This window comes from Phaseolus vulgaris, chromosome 3 (assembly GCF_000499845.2).
Source record: "Phaseolus vulgaris cultivar G19833 chromosome 3, P. vulgaris v2.0, whole genome shotgun sequence".
NCBI classification, from domain to species: domain Eukaryota; kingdom Viridiplantae; phylum Streptophyta; class Magnoliopsida; order Fabales; family Fabaceae; genus Phaseolus; species Phaseolus vulgaris.
The window spans coordinates 39,476,965-39,500,441 of record NC_023757.2 but is presented as its reverse complement, the minus strand read 5'-3'; the positions used below and the strand labels follow the sequence as shown (position 1 = coordinate 39,500,441).

The following is a 23,477-nucleotide window of genomic DNA, read 5'->3' as shown; positions in this document are numbered from 1 at the left end:
TTCATTACAAATTATCATTTTCTTTAATCATCCATCACCCTTGCCACCTAAACATAAACATCATTTACTTTGTTTGATTTCCTTCAATCAAAGCTTGTAGCCATGGTTGGTCTATGATCTTGATTTGTAAATTTTATGGCTTAGCTGGGGTTGACAGAGAACTCAGAATCCAACCCATATCATGTGAGATATTAATGGTGAATTGATTGTTTAGAGAAATGGACCAAAACTATGAAAGGGAAGGGGGCACACCACTACTACTTCCTTAATGTAGACCTATACTTCTCTGCATATCTACTATCTCAAAATTTGTGCATTATTAATGTCATCTAAAATCAATACTAGATGCATCACCCTCAACATAGATTAAAAGTATTCAATTCCAACTTTAAGGTTAAATTAGTTTAAAATATTAAAGAATCATAATTAATTTTTTTATCATTTAAACTGAATAAGTGAAAAATATCACTTTGTCATCTCAAATAATGTAATTCAAATTTGGTTAATCTTTTTATATGGATTCACATTTCAATAATTGTTTATTCAGTTGTAATATAATATTTTTTTTAGTTGTAATATAGCTCTGGAGTCAACATATAAATAATCTTTTGCTTAACTGAAACCAAATAATTTATGATTGGGATTTAATTATTTTTTTTTGAAGATTTTAAAATTACAATTATAGACTTGTATGAAAAAAATATTAACTTAAATTATTTTTTTAATATACACTACAACAAGAAAATCATTATTGAATAGAAATCAATTTTAGAAAAAAAAATTATTACATTAACTAAATTAGAGATATTGTAGAGATTAAAAAAATTATTGATTTTTAAATTAGTTTCTATTATTAATAAATAATTTTTAAATTGACATTTAATTAGGTGTTAAGGTTTTTTTTATCAAATTTAAAATTTAAATAATTGGTAGTTAAAATCTTGGTTGCTAATTAGATACTAATTTAAAATTATTTATCAATAATAAAAATTAATTTAAAAATCAATAAATTTTTTTAATTTTTAAAATAATTTTTAATTTAATTATTATAATAATTAATATTTTTTATCTTTAAAATTATTTTTTATTTAATGATTTTCTTGTAGTTACGTGTATTATTGTCATGTGTAACTATACAATACTAGTTGCATGCAAAACATATAACTATGTAATAATATATTGACATTTTTATCAGTTTCATAAATAACTCCGAGTGGTTGTAAATGGTATGAATTATTTTCTAGCTTTTAAGAGAAGGAAACAAGGTTCACCCACACAAGATAAATTAATATAAGAAAGTGTAAGTGAGATATTGTTTCAAGGTTTATTTCATGTGAGTACCATTCCTGTTTAAGGAGTTTTATTTATTAGTATCCTATGGTATGGAGAAGAAATTCAATGACGTTTCTTACAAGGAAATTTATATCACATCAACAACTCATGATTTTGGAGAATTGTAAACTTTAAGAACTATAAGTTTTAGCATTGTCTAAACTATGTTTGCTTGGTTAAAAATATTTATATTTTTTAATAAAAGCGTAAATTACTGTTTTCCCTAAAACTTGAATTCTTTATGATATAAAATTATAATGAAAAAGCAACATAATATTTGAAATATTATGAAATTAGAAGAGGGAGCAATTTATTAAAAATGATGAATTGTGGATGTCCATGCATGATGGGAGAAATGGTGAACATTAATGAACAATGCAACATAGAATCCGAGTCAAAGGACCACACATTTCGCGTTCCACCCGTACAAACATAGAATCCTGGTTGAATCAACAACAACTGTTCCTTTCCAACGTTTTTTCTCATTGTTCCCTCAAATTCCTCTGCGCGACATAACATCGGATCCCTGCATGCACATACTTCTACCACGGTTCACTCTCCATAGATTCTGTCTTGTTGTCGTCGTCCCAATTTCACATTAGTCTCAACTGATCAACGTTAGCATGTTTTCTTTGGGTAGAAAATTTCAACTTTCTCTGCGGCATAACGTAAGGTCGTTCTGCAGCCAATCACAAGGCTCCACCTCATCATCTTCTTCTTTCAGCTCCTTTGTTGGGCCTACGCATGGTGAGGAGAGGATCAGAGACTTTGATACCTTTCTTAAAGCAATCACTTCTGGGATGGTGGTTGTTGGCTCCACCTTAGGCTTTTGGTATTGGTCCTCTTTGTCTTCTCCTGGTGCCAATTCTCTTCAGTCATTTTCTGATTTTGCCAATCAGGATCAGCTCCAACAAAAGCGTCAGAGCAAACCCTCCAGGTTTCTCTTTAACGGTACCCACCTAATCATCAATGTTTTACATTGCAGATTGTATCTTTATTACATTTTTTTGTTCTGATTTTCCTATTTTAAATTTCAATTTGCAATGTCACGAAACCATGTTCAGTTGGTGAAGCAAGATGTCTAGTGACATGTATTGATTTCCTGATAAATTTGCAAAGCTGAATGTTTTCTTTTCTTCTTGATTTTGATATCGAAACTTTTATATATATATATATATATATATAAAATTATTATTATGATGAGATATATATGAATTTTATAAGAAAAACATATAACACTGGTAACTTCTTTGTATCTTAAATTTTAAATATTATATTAAATAAATGGTTATTTAATAGTTTTATTGTAATTGGGATATGTATTATTGTGTTCAGTAATCATTATTTCCAAACTCATATCTACAGTCAAGTCTAATAAATAGAGATAGGATTTTTGTAGTTTATTTCTTAATTTATTTGCTTTGTTGCAAATATTTAGATTTGTTATGCTTCTGATTTGATGCAGATAACTATAGAAGAAGAGTATTCTTTAATTATGAAAAACGCATTCGCATGCTGAGCCCACCTGAAAAGGTAAACAATCTTGTCATGACGTGTTTGTATAATGATAAGCCATGATGTTGTTGTTGTTTTTCTTTCTTTAGCTTAAAAGGCAGCGAATTGTTGCTATGGCATATTTCATTTAGGAAAATATCTTTGATAAACTTTCGAGTTATATGAGACACCGTGTTAAGTGCAGGTTTTCGAGTACTTTGCATCTGTTCGATCCCCTGGTGGTGAGGTTTTTATGACACCTGCAGATTTGATGCGTGCCATTGTTCCAGTCTTTCCACCTTCTGAATCAACCCGTGTTAGAGAGGGTTTTCTAAGAGGGGAGCAGGTTCCTGGAGAGTTGCAGTGTGAACCTTCACAGTTTTTTATGCTCTTTGACACCAACAATGATGGACTCATTTCCTTTGCGGAGTGAGTATTTGTTGTCTTTTTTGTTTGCTTGAAACTTCTGTCATAACAACTGCTCAGTACTGATGCTATGTAATTTGGATAACAAAAGTTCTTCTTTCTTGAGACCAGGTATATATTTTTTGTTACTCTCCTCAGCATACCAGAGTCCAGCTTTTCAGTGGCTTTTAAAATGTTTGACATAGATAACAACGGGTAAGAACTTCTCCTTTCCTTCCAAATGTCGTAAGCTGTATTTACAAATTACATGAAGCTGTACCATCAATGATTCTTTTTACGGTATATGCGCACACGCTAGTGAAACTATCCATAATTTAGATATGGATATTTTTACTATGTAGAGTCCACTATCCCTTGGTTGAAGAAATCAAAATGCAAACTTCCATCTTTTGATTACACCATTAGTGTTTTGGATTGCTCAGAATCTAAAACTCAATCGTATTACTGTTAAGGAAACTCTAATATAACATTCTCTGTATAGCACTAAGCACGTAACATATCGAGTCTACTATATAATTAAGATATAAATTGAAACAGGCATGAAGACAGACAACAGTAGACAAGATTTAGTTACATCTTACAATGTCAAACGGATTGGGATTACTAGTCAGATCTGTCTGAATAAGAATTTGGATTTTTGTTTTAAGTTTTGGATATCTGAACATTTTTAAGAGGAGTTTGTCAACAGTGAAATAGACAGGCGAGAATTCAAGAAAGTGATGGCCTTGATGCGGTCACGAAACAGACAAGGGGCAAATCACAGAGATGGACGACGCCTTGGCAGTAAAGATTCGGTAGAAAACGGGGGTCTCTTGGAGTATTTTTTTGGTAAACATGGAAATTCATGCTTACAACATGAAAGATTTGTTCAATTCTTAAGACAGCTGCATGATGAGGTATGTGAGTTTACGGTTTGCTACTTTGCTATCTTTGGAATGTCTCATTGCTATGGTAAGTGTTGGAGTGGTAAATGTGGGTGAAGAAGTCTTACACTGAGAATAAACATGTTGTGCAATATATGATGAAGAAATAACGAGTTTTAAGTTTTTGATTTATATGATGATGTGTCAGATTCTTTTGTACGAACTATTTACTTGTTTCATTGATCGCGATCTCTGTTTTATATTCCATAACAATAAGACTCAACCATCTTGTTAGCAACTAGAACGTCCGCTGAAAAATTGAACTCAACTTCACCAAAATATGTTGATAAACTTGATGAAAACTCTAGTTTTTGAATCAGCGTGACTGTGCATCCTTAAAGATTGCAGAAATATTTCATGATTAACATTGCACTGCTCTTCTAATTTAATTTACAGATCTTGAGGTTAGAGTTTTCCCATTATGACTACAATAAAAGAGGAAGCATTTCAGCCAAAGATTTTGCCCTGTCCTTGGTTGCATCTGCAGACGTCAATCACATAAGCAAACTGCTGGATAGGGTCGAAGAATTAAACAGGGACCAGCAACTAAGAGACTTAAGGCTTACATATAGGGAGTTTCAAGATTTTGCAGAATTGCGCAAGAAGTTGCAATCCTTTTCTCTGGCCATATTCAGTTATGGAAAAGTTAATGGGGTGTTGACAAAAACTGATTTTCAGAGAGCAGCGTCTAACGTACTAATATCTCCCTATGCCAAACTAAATCAAAACCATTTTGAATTCACGAATAACTTCTTACGTGTTATATGTTCTATTTATGCAGGTTTGTGGTGTCTGTATTACGGATAAAGTGGTTGACATAATTTTTCATGTGTTTGATGCTAACCGTGACGGAAACCTAAGTGTAAGTGAGTTTGTGAGAGTTTTACAAAGAAGGGAGGATATTTCATCAGGTTCTGGCTTCAAGGGTTTAATAACTTGCTGGTTGAAGTGTGTAAAGAACTGTCCAACTACTAACCTTCAACTATGATGGAACACGTTCGCACGTATCCATCTTGTTACTGTAATGAATTCAACCATATGCAGCATCATTTAGGGAATCTGGTAGTAGATTGATTCCCGTAGAAATGGAGATTTGCCGACGCTGACACACCATAACCGGCTGCTATCTACTCACAAAATGTACAGTGTTAGATATTTTTTGGCCAATATTTGGTGCCCAAGCTTCGTGTATTTGTACATACTCTCTCCAGCTACCCCTTAAATATTAACTATTGCCTTTCAGTGTTAATGCTAGTAAGAGTTAACACTAAATGAGTAAAACAGCAAATTCATTACAAATTTTTGGAAAGAAAATACATTAAGAAGAAAGTTTTAATTATTTAAGGACCACTAGTATTAAGATCTGGATAAATTTACATTATTTCTACAACCACGACAATAAAGTTTAACGTAAGACTTCACCTAAATTATTTAAAATTTTACCAACCCTGGTGGGTGCTCGCTTACTACTACACTGATCCATCGCAAAATTGCACTTGGCAATAAGTTTTTCATAATTAATTCCGAGGGTGGTTTTGACGTCTTTCAAAGGTTAGGACAATAACTTGCATGAACTTGAATTGACAACTAACATGACAAAACCGAGCCTTTGGATCTTTCTGATAACAAATTTAGGAGGAGTCCCTCCTCAACTTCCTAGATTAGGCACCCGGAAGTATTAAATGTAGCACACAAGTGATACAACCACTTGTCAGGTTCAACGCCCTTTTCTTTGTGGACCTCTACAGCAGAAAAGTTGTATTGCTTTTCTTTAGTAACCACCCGTGTCCTTTACCACTGACGAGTATGATGGGAAAAAAGGGAGGCTGATCTCATGAAAGTTTTTATGTGAGCTTTGCACTGTTTTTATAGGTTAACATAAATGTAATTGCAGCAGTTCTACACATTTTTAATAGTGATAAGTACCGAACTTGGTTTTACCACTTCATCGAAGACAATTCTGGAAGCACCTGAGAAGTACAATTTGAATGATTGTTTGCTAATCAGGTTAAAAATAAATAAATAAATAGTGTCTGTCACTAAAAAGATTTTATGCTTTGTACTAACCATGGTTCCACTAGCAAACCCAGAAATTAAATTCTAATTGGGTTCCACACAATCGGAGAGAATTTTGTGCCAATTTTTTAAAACAGCTCATCAATACTACACAAGAAGGCAATGAATGAAATATAATGGAACTGATGCCATACATGGTTTCCAAACTGCAAGTGACACTTGCCAGCAATTCCCAAAAACACATTAACCAATCAAAATACGTATACCATATATTCATTTTCTGGAACTCATCCTACTCAAATGCATAGCAAGTGCATCCCTCACCCTCACTGCATTCTCCTCTCCCACCCCATCAAAAGCAGGAAAACCCTCTTCCTTTTCCATGCAACCCTTTCCCACCCCTTCATCCGGCATTTCCTCATTGCACTTGACAACAAAATTATGCAACAGACAGCCAGCAACAACCACAAACGACAAATGCTCAATACACTCTAGCTTCCACTTCCTCGAGGCCGCAAGAAGCTGCCACCTGGAACGAAGCCTCCCAAACGCATCACCAACCAACTCCATTGCATCGCGATGAGCACAATTGAAAGCCCTCTCCGCCGAACCAAAACTATCCTCCTCATTCACTCTGTTATAAGGCGTCAAAAGCCATGGCAAAAGGGGACAACAGGATTCTCCCAGAATATACGGAGGAATCAAATTACCGTCGTTCAGATTATAACACGGTCCGTTCAACAATTCCTTGGATTCCTCAACCTCGTGATAAATCTTACTTTCACGCAAAATGGTTTCGGGTTTCATGGTACTTGGCCACCCAGCTGAGACATCCAAGAACCTCCCTTCCGAGTCCACCAACGCTTGAACCATCAAGCACCCATTTTCACCCAACAACGAAGCGTCAATTCTGAACCTAGCGAACCCTAAGACCCCGAAACAATTCGGGAGAGAACTCCAGCCGAACCCCACCACAACCCTCTCGGAATCGGTGCGAAGCTCGAAGAGGTGTCCCAGGTTGCCGACGACCGCCTTACAGACCGCGAAGAAGGCGCGGCATGCCTCCGACGGCGCGATACCGAAGCGTCGGGCGAGGGCGGCGTAGGGGGCGGCGTGGGCGAGGCGGAAGAGAGCGGCGGCGAGGACGCAGTCTGGGGCGATGTGGGGGAAGGATGGGGCGAGGGAGGGGGAGAGGAGGTGGAGGAGGTGGGAGAAGGAGGGCTTGGACATGCGAAAGGCGTGTAGCCATCTGGAATCGGAGAGGGAGCAGAAGCGGCGGAACCAGCAGTCGCGGTGGGGCGGAGAGAGAAGGGGTGAGAGTTTGGGGTGTGGAGAGAGGGAAATGAGGGATGATATTAGGGATTCGAGACGGAGGGATTGGGAAGGGAGGAGAACGACGTCGTTGTGGGATAGGAAGGAGTGCGATGCGTGTGTTACTTGGGAGATTAAAGCGGCGAGGTTTTGGGTTTGGAAATGGTGGTGGTGTTTTACATTCAGGGCTTTCTTCGCCTTCCGCTTTTTGGCCATCACTCACCACTTCTTCTCTTCCTGATTTCTTCAATGTTAATTTTTAGTCCTCACTACCACTTTTTTAGCAACTTCTCATCAATATTTACCTTCACAAATATTTAAATAATAAATAATAATATCTCATTGTTAAAATCAATTTCACTGTCATTCCCAACATCATATACAACACATTAACCAACAACAACTATCATTAAAATCAAACTTAAGACAAATCCTTTAGCTCAGCTGGTATAAAACCTAAAGAATTTTTTCAAGTAGAGTTTGCAACTTAACTTTCATAAATTTGGAGAGGTTGTTACCTTATCATTTTAGTTCTTTCTACCAAGAACAAAATGATCCACTAAAATCTTTCTACCAAGAACAAAATGATCCACTAAATCTTTCTTCGCATTTATCTCATAAATATACCAAAATGATAAAACTAAATTTTGTCCAAAATTAAATCGTTCTTAAACTATTTACTTTGATATGACAACAATAAATTCTCTTTCAGTCTTCAATTGTTATTTACCAAGGCTATTCAGTTTTTAAGCAAAAACACTTCGACAAGTAAGTTGAATATTAAAAGTGTCATAAATGAAATTCATCTATCTATTCACTTCATTACCTATTTATACAATTACACAACGAGTTTTGTTAGTTTTATTGGGCCAGCTATTTATAGTATGAGTGTTTCTTTCTACACTCCTATATTTTCTTCCTTCATTCTTATGTTTTCTAAAATACCTAAATTACCCTTGATAGTTTTGGGTGATTTTGGAATACCCGTAAGTAAAAGTTGTTTCCGGAATAGGAAATCCGAAAGACAAAAAAACCATCCTAGAATACTCTTTCTAAAACACATTTTTTGACTTTCGAAATGGTAAATTTGAAGTTCATAAAATGTGTTCCGAAAAGGGTTTTCTGGAATGGTTACAAAATGTCCTTTCTGAAAATAGGTTACAAATTGTTCTTTCCAAAATACAATATGCATGCACTCCCCCATTTCATTTAGGATTTCTCATTTTCACAAATATTATGGATGATCAATTGCAGAAGCAAAATAAAAAACAAATATTATCTTTCTTCTTCGACTAACAACCCTTCCAAAATCAACCACTAACCACCGCAATACCGTCAAAAAACACACATGTTTATTTTTGTTCACTGAGAACGCACTAAAATCACCAAAACACCGAGAATACTCACTCACGTTTGCTCTGAACAGTGACAACAAAAACGACAAAGAAGAATGAGACGTTGTGCTTAGATTTTGAAACCTTCTAAATTAATTTTTTCAATTCACATTTTGGATGGGTGCAAGAAGAAAAACTTAGAGTACATGAAGAAATATCATTATAGTATTTATATGACTAGGTCAAAACTTTATTCTTATTAATTTATAATTAATTAATAAATAATTCATATTTAATTTTATTCTTACTACACTAATTTAAACCATTTCAAGTCAACATTATAAAGGCTACCTTAATGAACATCCAATAGGTTGTTAAGTCAATATGTTACCTTAAAATAAATTAATGATGAAGAGGTCGAGAACTAGTCAAAAATCATCTTTTAAACCCCTCCCATATAGTCAAATTTTCAGCGTATTTCCTGCTATGGAAAAGAGATGAGTATTCGATTTTCGAAATTCTTACTTGACTTTTTTATTTTTTATAAAAAGAAGGTCAAGAATAAAAAAATTATAATACAGAAAAGTAATTAAAAAATAATTAAAAATGTTAAAATTAATTTTAGTTTGGTTTAAAGGAGAGAACAAAATAAAAAAGAATTTAAGTATAGCAAAATTTAGAAAAAAAATATAATTTCAACTTTGATTTTGTAATTTAATCGAGAATATAATTTTCTATTATTATAATAGTTTTTATAAAAATTCAATGAAAGATTAAAAAAATTAAAAAAAAAATTATAATAATAATAATATCATTATTTTTGTTATTATAGTTATTTATATAATTTAAAAAAAATCAAAATACAATAATAAATATAAAATAGTTAAAATATAAAATATAATTTTAAAATTTATATTTTATTTTTTTGTTTAATTATGAAGTGGACAAATTTAAATATTTATAAATATAATTAACATAAAAAAAGTAATAAATTAAAAATATTTTATTAAGGCATTATTATGATTTATTAAATTGTTTAAAATAATGGTATATAATCAAGTGATGTAATGATAGTTAATACTAAGGATGAATTTAGAATTAAAAAGTTAATATTGATTTAGTTTGGTGGGAAAACATATTTGAATATTTTAAATTTTATTTGAAACTAAATTAAAAATAAAAACATTAAAATGGAATATTTATCATTAATAAGTTGATTTTTTTTATAAAACAATTATATTATAATGGCAACACTTGTTTATGTAACGGTGACTAATTTAACCGTGAATATCATTTAATTGCATTGTGTCATGGTGATTGTGGTTGTTGTTATAGTGGATGGTCATTAGAATCAAAGTATGGTGGTTGTAATGTGATATGGAACGAAATTAAGAATCTTTCCATTTGATTATCAAAGTGTATTGGGTGTATAGACCGTCTATAAACATTGGTAAAAGGTATTGTTGTAAGATCTACTACGAACAAATTAGAGAAGAAATAAGTTAAACTAAATGTAAATGATTATTTTATATTGTTTATAGTAGGGTGTGCTGTAAACATCATGAACCATTCAACTATGAAGAATGCTACTAAAGGTCCTCATTTCACATACAAAAATTCTTTCATTTCGTTCCAAGTTTTATCGATTTATTTGACGCGTTTTCTTTCACTATTTTGTATAAAAATATAATTTACCTAATTCAATATATATATATAAGTGTAAATGTAAATAAGAAATTAAATGAAAAAATTACAAAGAAATATTAATATATAAGAAATAAACATAAGCATATTTGAATAAATAAAAAAACTAAACATACTAAAATTAATATAAACAATGCATACATATAAATAATATACGTAGATAAATAAATTGTTTAATATCAACAAACTGACATAAAATTTGAGGAAAATAAATAACAATAAATAGTTATGTAAAAAATAAGATTAATCCCAAAAGGCGAATTTCATTATTTGGTATTTTAACCTCTCATTCAAAAACAATCTTATCGCCTTCTTTGAAATCATTTCAATAATTTCACATGCTTAAATCCTTCCATCCCGCTCCAAGTTTTATTGATTTATTTGACGCATTTTCTTCACTATTTTGTATAAAAATATAATTTATACAGTTATATATATATATATAAATGTAAATGTAAATAAGAAAAAAAATTAAATATTAATATATAAGAAGTAAACATTAACATATATGAATAAATAAATAAAACTAAACATACTAAATTTAATATAAACAATGCATAAAGATAAATAATACACGTAAATAAATAAATTGTTTAAGTATCAACAAACTGACACAAATTTTGACCAAAGTAAGTAACAATACACAGTCATGTAAAAAATCCTAAAAGGTGAATAACTCGAATTTTATGATTTGGTATGTTAACCTCCGTTTCAAAAATAATACTATTGCCTTCTTTGAAATCATTTCACATGCTTAAATTATTTCATCATCCTTCAGGTTTTGTTGATTTATTTGGCATATTTTCTTTACCATTTTGTATAAAAACATAATTTATATAATTATACATATATAAATGTAAATGTATATAAAAAAAATTACAAATTAAATATTAATATATAAGAAATAAATATCAACATATATGAATAAATAAATTCACCTAAAATATTAATATATAAGAAATAAACATTAACATAGACAAATAAATAAAAAAAACTAAACATAATACAATTAATATAAACAATACATAAAAATAAATAATACACGTAAATAAATAAATTGTTCAAATATCAATAAATTGACACAAATTTTGAGGAAAGTAAGTAACAATAAACAGTTATATAAAAAAATGATTCATCCTAAAAGACGAATAACTCGAATTTCATTATTTGGTATGTTAAGCTCTACTTAAAAATCAATTTTATCATCTTCTTTGAAGTCATTTAACTTACAAAATTTTTTTCATCCCGCTCCAAGTTTTGTTGATTTAATTGACACGTTTTCCTTTACTATTATATATAAAAATATAATTTATATAATTAAATATATATATATATATGTAAATTTAAATGAAAAAATAAATAAAAATTACAAAGCAAATATTAATATATGAGAAATAAACATTAGCATATGCGAATAAATAAATAAAAAATACACTAAAATTAATATAAACAATGCATGAATATAGCTTGTAAAGAAAATATATATAAATGTAAATGTAAGTAAAGAAAATAAATAAAAGAATTACAAAGCAGATATTAATATATAAGAAATAAACATCAACATATACGAATAAATAAAAAAACTAAACATATTAAAATTAATATATACAATGCATAAAGATAAATAATACACATAAATAAATTGTTCAAGTATCAACAAACTGACACAAATTTTATGGAAAATAAGTAACAATAAACAATTATGTAAAAAAATGATTCATTCATCATAAAAGGCCAATAACTCGAATTTTATTATTGGGTATATTAACCTCTATTTAAAAAACAATTTTATCGCCTTCTTTGAAATCATTTCACATATTTAAATTTTTCCATCCCGCTCCAAGTTTTGTTTATTTATTTGGCGCGTTTTCTTCACTATTTTTGTATAAAAATATAATTTATATAATTATATATATATATATATATATAAATGTAAATGTAAAAGATGTGTATTTATTTTGGATTTTGAATAACTTAAAAGTTTTATTTATTTCACATTTTTACTTAAGTAGAACATTAAATAATTTAGCATTTGTATTTTTTAGAGGTTTGAAAAATTTAGAAATTTTATTTATTGTAAATTTTTATTTAAATAGCACATTAAATAATTTAGATTTGTATTTATTTAATATTTTGAATAATTTAAGAATTTTATTTTCCTGAAATTTTTATTTGCGTATGACATTAAATAATTTAGGGTATGTATTTATTTAGGATTTTGAATAATTTTTTAATTTAATTTACTTCAATTTTTCTTTTAGGTGAAACATTAAATAATTTAGGTTTTGTATTTATTTAGGATTTTGAAAATTTTAGAAAATTTATTTCTTTGAGATTATTATTTAAGTAAGAAATCAAATAATTTAGGATTTGTATTTATTTAAGATTTTGGAAAACATAGTCAAGTTGAGGCAAACAAACAAATTCTTGTAATGGCCACCCATTTACCATTAATAACTCTTGCACTTTTAATAGGCAAAGATAATGTAATTGCTTCTCCTCGTGTTGAAGACCTAGCATTTGTTTCAAAACATGCATCACATTCATAATTTATAGTGAAAATATGTAATTAAATATAGCATTTTAAAAATTATATATCTAAATGTAAATGTAAAATATTTGTATTTATTTTAGATTTTGAATAACTTAGAAATTTTATTTATTTCACATTTTTACTTCAGTACAACATTAAATAATTTAGCGTTTTTATTTTTCTAGAGGTTTGAATAATTTAGATATTTAAGTAGGACATTAAATAATTTAGATTTTTATTTATTTAATATTTTAAATAATTTAAGAATTTAATTTATTTCAAATTTTTATTTAAGTAGAACATTAAAATAAATAATTTAGGTTTTGTATTTATTTAGAATTTTGAAAATTTTATAAATTTTATTTCTTTGAGATTATTATTTAAGTAAGAAATCAAATAATTTAGGATTTGTATTTGTTTAGAATTTTGGAAAACATAGAAATTTTATTAAGTTTATATTTTTATCTAAAAATGATAATAAATAATTTCAGAAATGGATTTATTTAGAATTTAAATTAATTTAGGAGTTTTATTGATTTTCTATTTTTATTTAAGAATGACATTAAATTTTTTTGGATCTTTATTTATTTAGGATTTTCAAAAACTTAAAAATGTTATTTATTTTAAAATTTATTATTTAAGTAGAAAATAAATAATTTATGATTTTGTATTTATTTAAGATTTTTAAAAATTTTGAAATTTTATTTATGTATGACATAAAATAAGTTAGGATTTGTGTTTATTAAGGATTTTGGATATTTTATAAATTTTATTTATTTCAAATATTCATTTGAGTAGGACATTAAATAATTTAGAATTACTAATAATTTTATTTATTTCATATACTTTATTTAAGTAGGACATTAAATAATTTAGGATTTGTATTTGTTTAAAATTTTGAATAATTTAGAAATTTTATTTAATGTAAATTTTTATTTATGACATTCAATAATTTAGCATTTGTATTTATTTATAATTTTAAATAATTTACGATTTGTATTTATTTAGGATTTTGAATAATTTAGAAATTTAATTTAATTCAAATTTTTATTTGTGTAAAACATTAAATCATTTAGATTTTGTATTTATTTAGGATTTTAATTTCTTTAAAAATATTATTTATTTTAGATTATTATTTAAGTAAGAAATAAAATGATTTAGGATTTGTGTTTATTTAATTAATTTAGATTTTTATTTAAGTAGAACATTAAATCATTAGATTTTTTATTTATTTTAGAATATTATTTAAGAAGGAAATAAAATAATTTAGGATTATTATTTATTTAAAACTTTGAAAAACTTAGAAATTTAATTAATTAAGATTTTTAGTTATGTATTTGTTTAGAATTTTGAATAATTTAAGAATTTTATTGATTTCCAATTTTTATTTAAGAATGACATTAAAACTTTTTGAATTTTGTTTTGATTTAGGATTTTGAATAATTTAAAAATTGAATCTATTTTATATTTTTATTTATGTAGAACATATAATCATTTAGAGTTTGTATTTATTTTAGGTTATTATTTAAGTAGGAAATAAAATAATTTAGGATTTGTATTTATTTAGGATTTTGAAAAATTTAGAAATTTTATTAATTTTAGATTTTTCGTTAATAATGACATTAAATAATTTAGGATATGAGTTTATTTAGAATTTTGAATAATTTAGAAATTATATTGATTTTCTATTTTTATTTAGGAATGACATTAAAACTTTTTGGATTTTATATGTAGGATTTTGAATAATTTAGAAATTTAAATTATTTCATATTTTTATTTAAGTATCATTTAGATTTTGTATTTATTTTAGATTATTATTTTTAAGTATGAAATAAAATTATTTAGGATTTGTATTTATTTAGGATTTTTAAAAACTTAGAAATTTTATTATGTGCAGATTATGAAAAATAACTTTATCTTAATTAGACTAATTAAGCAAAATTGGGATTATACAAAATCTGAGTTTACATAGATAAAGACTTGCATCCGAGATGGAGATTGATCACACTATACAAAATGTGTATTTACATAATTACATATTTGTTTCATCCCGTATCAATTCTACAAATATAAAATTTAATACGCAATGACTACAAAGTGTTCTTCAGATATAGCCTACACATAACAAAGTAGTTTTAGTTAGAATAATCTAAAAACCATATGAAAACTAAACAACATGAACATCCATATGAAATTAGTGCAAAATACATGTGATAGAATTATTATCAATCTAAAAACCATAATATGCACATAATCTAAAGTGCATAATCCAATAGAAGCAAAACAATTAGGAAGAACAAATATATGAAATGCATGATGGAAAATTTAATACAATAACAATAATATCTCATCAAAAGCAATACGCAGCGGATAACAATTTCCCCAACTTGCAAGAATCTGTGAGGAGCAATAGCAAATAATGACAGCAACACAAAACACACTTCAAGAAGACTTTTTAATGTGGAAAACCTTCTCAATGTGAGAAGTAAAAACCACGGGCACAAGCCAGTCAATCAAGGTTCCACTATGATAAAAAATATGGTTACAAGAGACTCAAATCACAGCACAAATTGTGCTCAATGACCAGCCAAATACTAATACAACAGAGATGAAAACAGAGAACAAGGAACCTGAAAAATTCACAAACTGCAGTTACCGTACACGGCGTATATGTCACTGTTCCAGTGACTTTTGAACAATCCTAACAGTCAAACTGAAGAACCACAAGGTATGAACCTGCTGACAAAATTTCAGCCCGATCCAACGGTGGACGAAACCACAACAGCAATCTGAAAATTCCCATTCTCAAAAGAAACGCTGAAAAATGCTGCTGCAGTGTGAGATGAATTTCTCTCTGCTCAAACACCTTCTGCAAGATCCGAACGGTCAGATTGAAGTTACACACAGTATGAACCTGCTGACAAAGTTTCAGCCAGATCCAACGGTGAACAAATTGGCGGCGGTAGTCGGAAGTTTCTGACGAAACTTTCTCCTTTTCTCTGCTTCACTATCACCCTCTATTTCACTCTCTATATCACTCTCTATGGATGGCACACTGTTGGCTCTCTCCAAGAGTTTCTGGATGGCTCTCTCTGCTCTCTCTCTTGCACCTTGACAACACTCACTCATCCATTGAAAGAATGAAAACCAAAAGGGATCTAACATAATTTCACTGTGGGCTGGGCCTCCACATAGGAAGTGAGCCCAAACCCAACAATACAGTGCAGAGATACAAACTAAAGAGAATGAAAATCCATATTTCAAGAACAATTTACCAAGAACAATGGATGAAGTTCTGTTGTTTTTATTTTGAAATGGATTATGCACAAAAGAAATACTTTTATATTTTTGCTACTTTAGAAATTAAGGATCAAAAGATACAAACCTTTAAAATAGCAATGCACAACTATAGAATGCAATACATAATATGTCATTCATAAGAGTAATCATTAATAAATAACATCAATATATAAGTACAATAATATAAAAAGAAGTATAATATATTGCAGAATAGTTCAAATCTACTGCAATATATTATACTGTTGTTTCTATCTTGAAATAGATTATGCACATAACAAATACTTTTATACTTATACTAGTTGAGAAATATGATTAGATGGAGTTTATTAACCTTCAAAAGAGATAATGATTGACTGCAATACTACTATTTTGTATAACTCATCTTAAGTTCAGTTATGAATCTATACTTAGAAATATTTTCCATATTACTATTTGGTATAACTGCAATACTACTATTTATTATTCATTAATTCTCAGGCCTTCTAATTTATTCAATGTTCATAAAATGATTTAAATAATATTGAATGAAAATCAATGTCATTATATTTTTATTTTTATATAATCTAAATGTAATGTTATGTTATTAACATGTTGTGGTTTCCAAAACACAATGCAATAGAAAATAGTTTTCTAACAATCTCAAAATATTCATATCTATACACAAAACAAAGGAAATGACCTTGGATATAATCTAAATAGTTTACATCAAAATTTAATTTTACATTCATATAGATTTCTTTCATCAAAGTATACAAAATGTCTTTTTACATTGATATAGACTTCTTTCATCAGAGTATAAAAAATATGTCTTTAAACAATTACAGAATTCTTTGATCCTTGTATCTATCCTACATCTGAAAGTTCTTTGATCCTACACATTGATCTTCAAATGCAGCCTACACAATAAGCAGCAACATGTTCTTCAAACTGATCTTCAGACTTTTCTTCTTCAAATGCAGCCTACACAATAAAGTCTAATAAACCAATATAAAACAATATCTAAATATAAGCAGTAACCAATATGAAAAATGTCAAAACCAATAACAATAGACAATTCAAATTCAAAAAGAAATTACTTTGATCAGAAACAGAGAGAACCAAAAACAAATTGAGAAAAAACATGAAAGGATGGCAGAGAAGAACTTTGATAAAAAGAACAAAGAACAGAAACAAAAATCAATTTAAGAAAACTTTTGCATGTTAGAAAGAAAGTTTTTTTTTTATCAGAAAAAGAGAACCAAAGACCACAAAATATTGAGAAAAAGCATGAGAAAACATATTGACAAACAAAAAATGAAAGGATGGCAAAGAAGATCAAAGTTTGCAACTTGATAAAAAAAAACAGAGAACAAAACAAAAAAAAATGAAAAAAACTTTTGCATGTCAAAAAGTAAACTAATAGAATAGAAAAAAAGGGAATAGAATACAACCAGAACAGTTGCAGGGCCTGTTTGAATGCATGGAGGAACTGTTTGCCATCTTTGAACTCAACAGTAATGATGAAAAAACAAACACACTGAATAAGTTGGATGAGATGAACAAAAAGCCAAAAATGAGAAATAAGATGAACACATGCTTACAAACTTGGAACACAAACTCAACAAAAAGGAGGTAAAATACACTGAAAAAGTTGATGAGATGAACAAATCAAAATAACAAAATATCAAAAAGGCAAAAATAAAGAGAAATGAAATGAACACATGCTTACAACCCTAAAACACGAACTCAACCCTAGAAACGGTATAAAGATTACATCGTTCGATGTCAAATGAAAAGAACAAAACCGAAGAAAAATGAAATAATGGCTTTATACAACAATGTATATATAGTGAAAAATAATGGTGTTTTTGGGAAAAAAAATGCTTTCAAATACGACATCTTTGAATTTGCCGAATTGGTGAAAATGAGTATAGGAGAGTAATTAGGTTTTAGAGACAGAGAGAATGGGGAAAGCGGAAAAAATGCTAGAAAGCGGAAATTCAAATTCAAAAACCATTACCTGAAGGGTGCTCTGTCATTGTTATGCAACACCTGTTGGAATCGACATTTGCACAGCCATACATGCTTTTAGAAAAGCCATAGGCACACAGAATACACATTCAAAAACCCTAATTTTTCCTCCACCTATGCATATTGGGCATGCTCACTCATTTTGGGCCAGCAGAATCATGGGCTCATTTTCTTCCCAGCTAAAGCCTCACAATCTGCCACGTGTAAAACATTCTTCTTCTGGTAAATTTCATTTTTTGTTTACTTTTAAAAAAATTCATGAGAGCGACACGTGTAGAAAGTTGTCTGTTTGTGCTCGCTCAAATGTTATAAGTATATATTTCACTTTGTGTTTTTTTAGTCAATTTTCACTTTGTTATTCACGTAAGTCAATTTTGTGGGGTTTGTCCAAGTTTCTAGGTGAGAAAGAGACTTCATCAAATTATGAGGTTTCTAAAATCACGTAGTGCAACATATTCAATAATTTACTCCTAAAAACAAAAATATTACCTAACGAGTTACCTTAATGAAAAGTCAAGATGGTTACAAACCTACAAATGTTGCAACATACTAGAAGTACTACAATATGAAAACTATTATCGTCGAGAAGAGCTCGGTCAAAATCTGGGTGGGCTCCGAGTAGTCCCCTTCAAGATCTAGTGATTCAGTTTCCAGGGAACGAGGGGATTCCACTTGCAGAAAATACTCTGACGCTCAAGTCAGTAAGAGCATCAAATTTTGTGTATATAGTGGATATAGTGCTAACATTCGAGTTCAGATACACTTTGTGAGTCGTCATTTATTTATAAGTCTTCTTGGGTTTGGATCTTTGACACTGGTTTCTCCAGGTTTTAAAATGGCATACTATAGTATCTTTTCATAAAATCTGAATATCATGTATATAAATTAGAGTATTTTGTAATATAGTCGGAGCATTTATGTAATATAATAAAGTATATTGCGTAAGTAGATAAGAGCATTTATGCAATATAATCAGGGACATCGTGAAGGTAAATCAGAGTATTCAAAGAGATCGGAATACTGTGCATTAATATCACGTTAATTGTGCATTAATAAGATTGATTCCCATAATATATTTATCTAAATTAATATTATTGCACTAACGTAATTATGTGGGGGTTTATAATAATAGTCCCAAAAATAATGGTCAATTTTACTTCGTCATGGGCTTTCTCACAATTTAGGACGAAATGGAATACATTCGACTTAGGCTTGATCGGTATATGTTCGATAAAATTCGGAACGCTACTCAACCCCCTAGCCTTAAGCCGAGCGAGCGAGGCGAAAAGGCTTGTCGAAAACATCTCCAAAAAGACTTGTACATGCCCCGAAAGCTTTTTTCATAGAAACAAATGGCCTTGTGTTGCCAAAGTTGTTTACGGAAAAATCTAATCATTCAATACATCTATTTTAAAGAGTAATATAAATTTTATGCAATAATAATCAAGTTAAAGTCGAACCTGATCAACACATGGTGTAGGTAGTTGTCGAAGTTGTTTGCTGCTAAGTTTGATCGCTTGTTAGATTTATCTTTATTAAAAAAATATATATTTTCAAGTAATAATCAACTATAAAGTCAAACTTGTTCCGTACACGGCTCTTGTCATTTCGTTGAAGTCTTTTGTAGTTAGTTAGGTCTTGTTGGATCCATCTTTGAAAACACAATATATTTTTAAGTAATAAATCAAGTTTAAAGTCAAACCTTTTAGGCCTGCATATTTGATCTGAGTTAGTTTTCGGGCCCGAGTGGAGACAATCAGATTCAAAACTCTAAGTTGTTTTTGATCGAACTACCCAAGTCCGAAATAATGGCAACTAGATTCAAAACTCCATGTTGTTTTTGATCGAACTACTCAAGTTTGAAGTAATGACAACCATATTCAAAACTCGTTTTTGATCACGGACTCCTCGTGTACGAATGGGGACAACCATATTCAAAACTCTAGGTTGTTTTTTTATCAAACTACTCAGGTCTGAGAACCAGATTCAAAACTCTAAGTTGTTGTTGATCGCGACTCCTTGTGTCTGAATGGAGACAACCATATTCAAAACTCTAGGTTGTTTTTTTATCGAACTACTGAGGTCCGAAGTAATGACAACCATATTCAAAACTCTGAGTTGTTGTTGATCGCGCAGTCCTCGTGTCCGAATGAAGACAACGAAAGTCAAAAGGTTGTTTTTGATCGAACTACTCAGGTCCAAAGTAATGACAACCAGATTCAAAACTCTGAGTTATTGTTGATTGCGGACTCTCGTGTCCGAATGAAAACAACCAAATTCAATTCTAGATTTTTTTATCGAACTACTCGGATACGAAATAAAGGCAAGCAGATCCAAAACTCCGAATTGTTGTTGATCGCGTATTCTTCATGTCCAAATAAAGACAACCAACTAATTACCTTTAGATGAAATTATATATGTAATGACATAATTTTGTACGTAAGATATAAAATATTTTAAGACGAGACGTTTAATAATCATAACAAATATTTATTTCTTTGAGATTTTTTCATATGAATGATTATGATCTTTGAAACATTATGATTTTTATAATTTGTTGTTCTATAAAATTAAAGTATCTTTTTATTTTATTCACGTATAAATATAAAAGACTAATGATTTATATCACTAAAATATCTAATTTTCTTCTCTTCAGGTATTGAACCACTAATCATATTAAAAATCATATCCACATTCAAAATTGAGTTTTCTAATATTTTTTTCTTAATTATCTTTCAAACATAGATTAAATGTTTAAATAAAACTTATTTTGATAAAACAATATATAATGGGATGAAAGTAAATAAAGACATTCCTAATTAATATAAGCTGATTAGAAATAGAAAGACATCATATCACATAATTGAAAATATTACCCATTAATTACGAACCAATACGTAGGAGTTAAGGTCTTTTAAATTATTCTCATAAATTCTAAAGTTAAACTAATGACATAAAGACTCATGTGATAAATAAACAACGTTTTCTCTAAGTGACAATTTTTCACAATATATTTACTATAAGAAAAAATAATAATTTGATTGTAGGGCATGAATATAGCTTAATAGAATAAAGTTAAGACATAATAAAAATGCATACTTTTTTGTAATTAATTTTTTTTCTCTAATCGTATTTTAAATACTTAAAAAAAAAACTCATCCCTCACACCTCAAATCTCAAACAAACACCAGGACAATTTCCTATAATTCACACACAATGATACGGTGTCGTTCGTCCTTTTATTTCTTTTTCGTAGGAATTAAAAATAGTGATTTTTAATTCTAGAAGAAAAATATTTTTAAAGATGTCAAAATCAAAAGTCTTTTAAGTTTTTAAATTTTATTTTGATTATATCATAGCAGTACTGACTAGAAAAACATAATATTAATTCAAGAAAAATATTAATTAAATTTGCAAGTATCTTTCTAAAATTCAAAATAAAAAACTAACAAGTTTACGTCTCATATTTTTCTCGATCTACTTTCGTGAGTGAATAAGTTTTCTACAAACCTCACTTTTTTATGGAAGAGTTTTAAAAAGTTTATCTTTGCCCAAATCTTCACAAAATGTAACTTTGCATTACTCTAGTTTAAACTTTGAAATTATTCCGAGAACACCTGATGAAATTATTTATGTCTTTCAAGATAGTACTTAATCCACATGACATAAAGAGATCCACACTTAAGTAAACATGTACCAGTTTCATTAAATTATAGCCATATTTTATTAGTCTTATGCTCATTCTTTTTGTTCACCATTAACTCTCAAATAAATTAAAATTCAATTACTTGTTATTAAATATTAACTTTTTCTTTATTAAGTATAAGGCTATATATATATATTATTTATATATGTTGTTTTCCAAATATTATTATGTAAATGTATTATTATACTTCAATAAATACATAGAATAGTCTTTATATTAAATGACTATTCCATGAAAATCACAAATAATTTGTTATTTTTTAATTATATATTTCAATTTTAACCTTATAATTATTATTAATCACTTTTAACTTTTATCACTAAATTTATAAAATAAAAAAAAGTTTAATAATCATTTGAAATAATTTTACCTTCCGAATGTATTATAAAAAAAATTTAAAAATTCCTTTTATTTTTTTTTCATTAGTAAAAAAAAAGTAATTATTATCATAGATAATTAAAAAAATTTAAATTAAAAAATATTTTATATTTATTTTATACAATTCAAAATAATATTTATTTTATTTAAACCACTGTAATTATTTTATTTTTTCATAAGTTCAAAATTAAAATTATACTTTCTATTATAAATTTTATATTCATTATTTTTAAAATGTTGCCTTCATTTAAAAAAAGTTACAAAATAAAATAGAAAAATTAGACCAAAATTACATGCCTTGAAATTCGAGCCTTATTTTATAGAATTTGAGTCGATTATGAAATTAAAATTATTATTCATTGTTAAATTTAGAATTTTGTTACAATTTTATTCTTGAATTTTTTCATAAATTAAAAGAAATATATGTATTTAAAATATTATTAACTTAAATCCTAAATGAATTGTGATTGTTAAGTATATCGTCTCATAACCTCATACTTGTAGGAAAAGTGTATTATGTTTTAAATACATGTAATTTCACCGCCGTCTGCTCATTTTTTTTCTTTTAAAATATTTTATTTTAAACCTTTTATTTTTGTGGAAGAAACTCTCATCTTCTAACTCTTCGCAATTCTCGTCCACATCTCCATGAATTTCTTCTTTTGTAAGAAAATATGTGCAGCTTTTGCATTGAAGATTTTGCCGTAAAAATTTAAATAAAATGATTATCTCCACCAACAAGAAAAACAACACACTATCGTAAAACTACTACATCTTAAGAGTATTTTTAAAACAAATAAAAAGATACCTTTTATGGATGGACCTAGGTAATATTTATCCACTGATACACGATTCGTTGTTGGTAGTATCTTAAACCTTCGAAACTTTTTCTCTCGCTGTGTGCTCCGTCAGTCGGATACCTGCGATTACACTCTGACACTCAAGTCAGTGCTAGTATAGTGGGTGTATTCTCTTAGGATCTGAAGAACGTATCTTTTTCCTCTTTAGAA

At 28.7% G+C, this 23,477-nt stretch overlaps 1 protein-coding gene and 1 pseudogene across 1 annotated transcript; one reads left to right on the top strand and one right to left on the bottom strand.

The window, feature by feature from the left end:
• Positions 1-1,806: 1,806 nt before the first annotated feature.
• On the top strand, positions 1,807-5,424 carry LOC137807608 (calcium uptake protein, mitochondrial-like; annotated as a pseudogene).
• An 872-nt stretch (positions 5,425-6,296) lies between these two features.
• Positions 6,297-7,787, bottom strand: LOC137807607 (protein ALP1-like). Its single transcript, XM_068608327.1, has one exon. The coding sequence runs from the start codon at positions 7,716-7,718 to the stop codon at positions 6,465-6,467; it is 1,254 nt and encodes a 417-aa protein (XP_068464428.1). The 5' UTR covers positions 7,719-7,787; the 3' UTR covers positions 6,297-6,464.
• Between the last annotated feature and the right edge of the window lie 15,690 nt (positions 7,788-23,477).

Excerpts from the sequence above, each read along its gene's own strand:
- LOC137807607 (XM_068608327.1), bottom strand. The coding sequence starts at position 7,718 with ATGGCCAAAAAGCGGAAGGCGAAGAAAGCCCTGAATGTAAAACACCAC.